The following is a 2,650-nucleotide window of genomic DNA, read 5'->3' as shown; positions in this document are numbered from 1 at the left end:
CGACCTTAAAGCGTTCTTCACGCCAAGGTGTAGTTCGTAGAAAATCTGACCGTGTAGATTGTAGAAATACCGACCTTAAAGCGTTCTTCACGCCAAGGTGTAGTTCTTAGAAAATCCGACCGTGTAGATTGTAGAAATGCCGACCTTAAAGCGCTCTTCACGCCAAGGTGTAGTTCGTAGAAAATCCGACCTTAAAGCGCTCTTCACGCCAAGATGTAGTTCGTAGAAAATCCGACCTTAAAGCGCTCTTCACGCCAAGGTGTAGTTCGTAGAAAATCTGACCGTGTAGATTGTAGAAATGCCGACCTTAAAGCGCTCTTCACGCCAAGGTGTAGTTCGTAGAAAATCCGACCGTGTAGATTGTAGAAATGCCGACCTTAAAGCGCTCTTCACGCCAAGGTGTAGTTTGTAGAAAATCCGACCGTGTAGATTGTAGAAATGCCGACCTTAAAGCGTTCTTCACGCCAAGGTGTAGTTCGTAGAAAATCCGACCGTGTAGATTGTAGAAATGCCGACCTTAAAGCGTTCTTCACGCCAAGGTGTAGTTCGTAGAAAATCCGACCGTGTAGATTGTAGAAATGCCGACCTTAAAGCGTTCTTCACGCCAAGGTGTAGTTCGTAGAAAATCCGACCGTGTAGATTGTAGAAATGCCGACCTTAAAGCGCTCTTCACGCCAAGGTGTAGTTCGTAGAAAATCCGACCGTGTAGATTGTAGAAATGCCGACCTTAAAGCGCTCTTCACGCCAAGATTTTGTGTCACACATTTTTAGATTTAATCGGGTGTGCCCAATATGAAACATACATAAAACATGGTGTAATATAAAGAATGCAACAAATACATGAGAAATTAACCCTGGTGAAATAAAGAGCGAAACAAATTGCTACATGCATGACCGACAAGGATGAATAATGTTATACGTAATCTATGATCATTGAACGTGCCTTTCCATCGAATTGCACGCTGTCAACCAATATCCTCAAACATTGTATTTGTGTGTTCACACCCTCAGCTATTCAGTAATTGAATTATTTATTTTTATAATTGACATGATTATTCAAGCATAGTATTTATATTATATTAAATTAAAAATGAGAATAAAATATAATTCCATGAATGAAAAGTTTTCGTAAAATAGTTGCCACTAGGAAGCAACCTACGACAATTGAAGCATATAACCAATCGGATCAACGGTCACGTGTTGCGAAATAAATGTTCATATTCCCCTTAACCAATTGTTTTGGATTTGAGATCCAGTACTTTGGCATTTTTCTCCTTAAACGTGTGGCTCAGGAAACACGAGGCACTTGGTGGCATCATTTTGCTCGAGTTTGCTTAAAGAACACCACCAGATATGGGTTACGTTATTTTAGCAGAAATAACGAACCAAAGTCGATGAGAACCACATCAATGACAAGAACATAACTCAAAAGAGGAAGCAGAACATTGGAAGCAACTTTAATTTGGCGATTGTTAATTGGGCCCAAGAACTTTAATTTTGATTTTTCTTTAGTTTTTAATTTCCCGCCCCTGTGAAAGCACTTAGCTGCTGCTGATATATTTCTGAACTACTCTGTGATATTCAGTGTGGATAATTTAAGAATTTTGTTATGGATCAAGGTTTAGAAATTATACCTGGTATGGAGGTTTGGTGACCTTCAATGTCTTCTTTTTATTCATGCTATCCTCATGGCATCTCTTTGACGCCTTTTGGTTGACCTCGATCATACATATCCGCGTGATTCTGTCGATATAGTTATTCGGCTTCATCTGCTCGCCGCTGCGCTTCTTCCTAAGTCTTTCATTCTCTTATAACAGCTCAGCCGCAGGCAGTGGTGCAACTCGTGGTGCGGTGCACTGTTCGTCGCTGGAAGTCGTCGGGGACACCGTTCTCACCGCCGGTGCCGCCATCGCCACCGTTATCGCGTTCGCTGTGGTTACTGTTGCCGCCGCTGGGACCGACAATATTTTCCGGCGCTGTATGTCGCGGAGAAGACCTCTCTTGCCTCGCCGGAAGCAGTCGTTAGCGAATTCCCAACGGTCAGGGACAACCTTTCGAAATCCATAGGTGTTAAGCTGACGGAAGAAACTAGAAAAGTTGTTGTATTTGAAGTACTTGGGGAGCAAATCCCGTGCGAATTCGGCGGTCGCCAAACGATGAAGCTGGTACGCCTTTGTGAGAAACGGCGTGGGAATGGATCTCTGGGACTCGGAGGGCGCTGATTCACCGGTTTGCTCGGCCGGTAATGGCGCCATCAGACATTCGGGAAATATGCTCCGTCGCAGGCGACGACACTTCCTTCTCTGCTTCGCGCTTCTTCGTTCTTTCGTTGCAAGGTTTCTATTGCAGCAAAAATTTCTTCTAGAGTGTGGCCGCCGCCGGCGGGAATGGGATTTTCAATTCGGTCGGCGCTCCTAGTTATGGCACCATTGACGTCGTCGTTACTAGTTCTTGTCGCATTACTTCTTAGAATCCTCGTCATTGCGACCTTCTGCTCATGTCAAACAACAAGGGTGTGGGATGCAGTTTTACCTGCCCCACGGTGGGCGCCAAAATGTTTCGGTATTGGAGACCGTCGCCGAAGAACCCTTAGCGATACCGAGCTAAAAGAACTTGACAGCAGTCTTGACCTAGAACATTCGATGAGAGT

At 44.3% G+C, this 2,650-nt stretch overlaps 1 protein-coding gene across 1 annotated transcript; it reads right to left on the bottom strand.

The window, feature by feature from the left end:
* Positions 1-1,808: 1,808 nt before the first annotated feature.
* On the bottom strand, positions 1,809-2,255 carry LOC145951994 (heat stress transcription factor B-2b-like). The gene has a single exon (XM_083064208.1). The coding sequence runs from the start codon at positions 2,253-2,255 to the stop codon at positions 1,809-1,811; it is 447 nt and encodes a 148-aa protein (XP_082920334.1).
* Between the last annotated feature and the right edge of the window lie 395 nt (positions 2,256-2,650).

This window comes from Cajanus cajan, chromosome 9, assembly GCF_000230855.2.
Source record: "Cajanus cajan strain Asha chromosome 9, NIPB_CcT2T_4, whole genome shotgun sequence".
Lineage (NCBI taxonomy): Eukaryota > Viridiplantae > Streptophyta > Magnoliopsida > Fabales > Fabaceae > Cajanus > Cajanus cajan.
The sequence above is the reverse complement of the archived record's forward strand: the minus strand, read 5'-3'. Positions and strand labels throughout refer to the sequence as shown.

Excerpts from the sequence above, each read along its gene's own strand:
- LOC145951994 (XM_083064208.1), bottom strand. The coding sequence starts at position 2,255 with ATGGCGCCATTACCGGCCGAGCAAACCGGTGAATCAGCGCCCTCCGAG.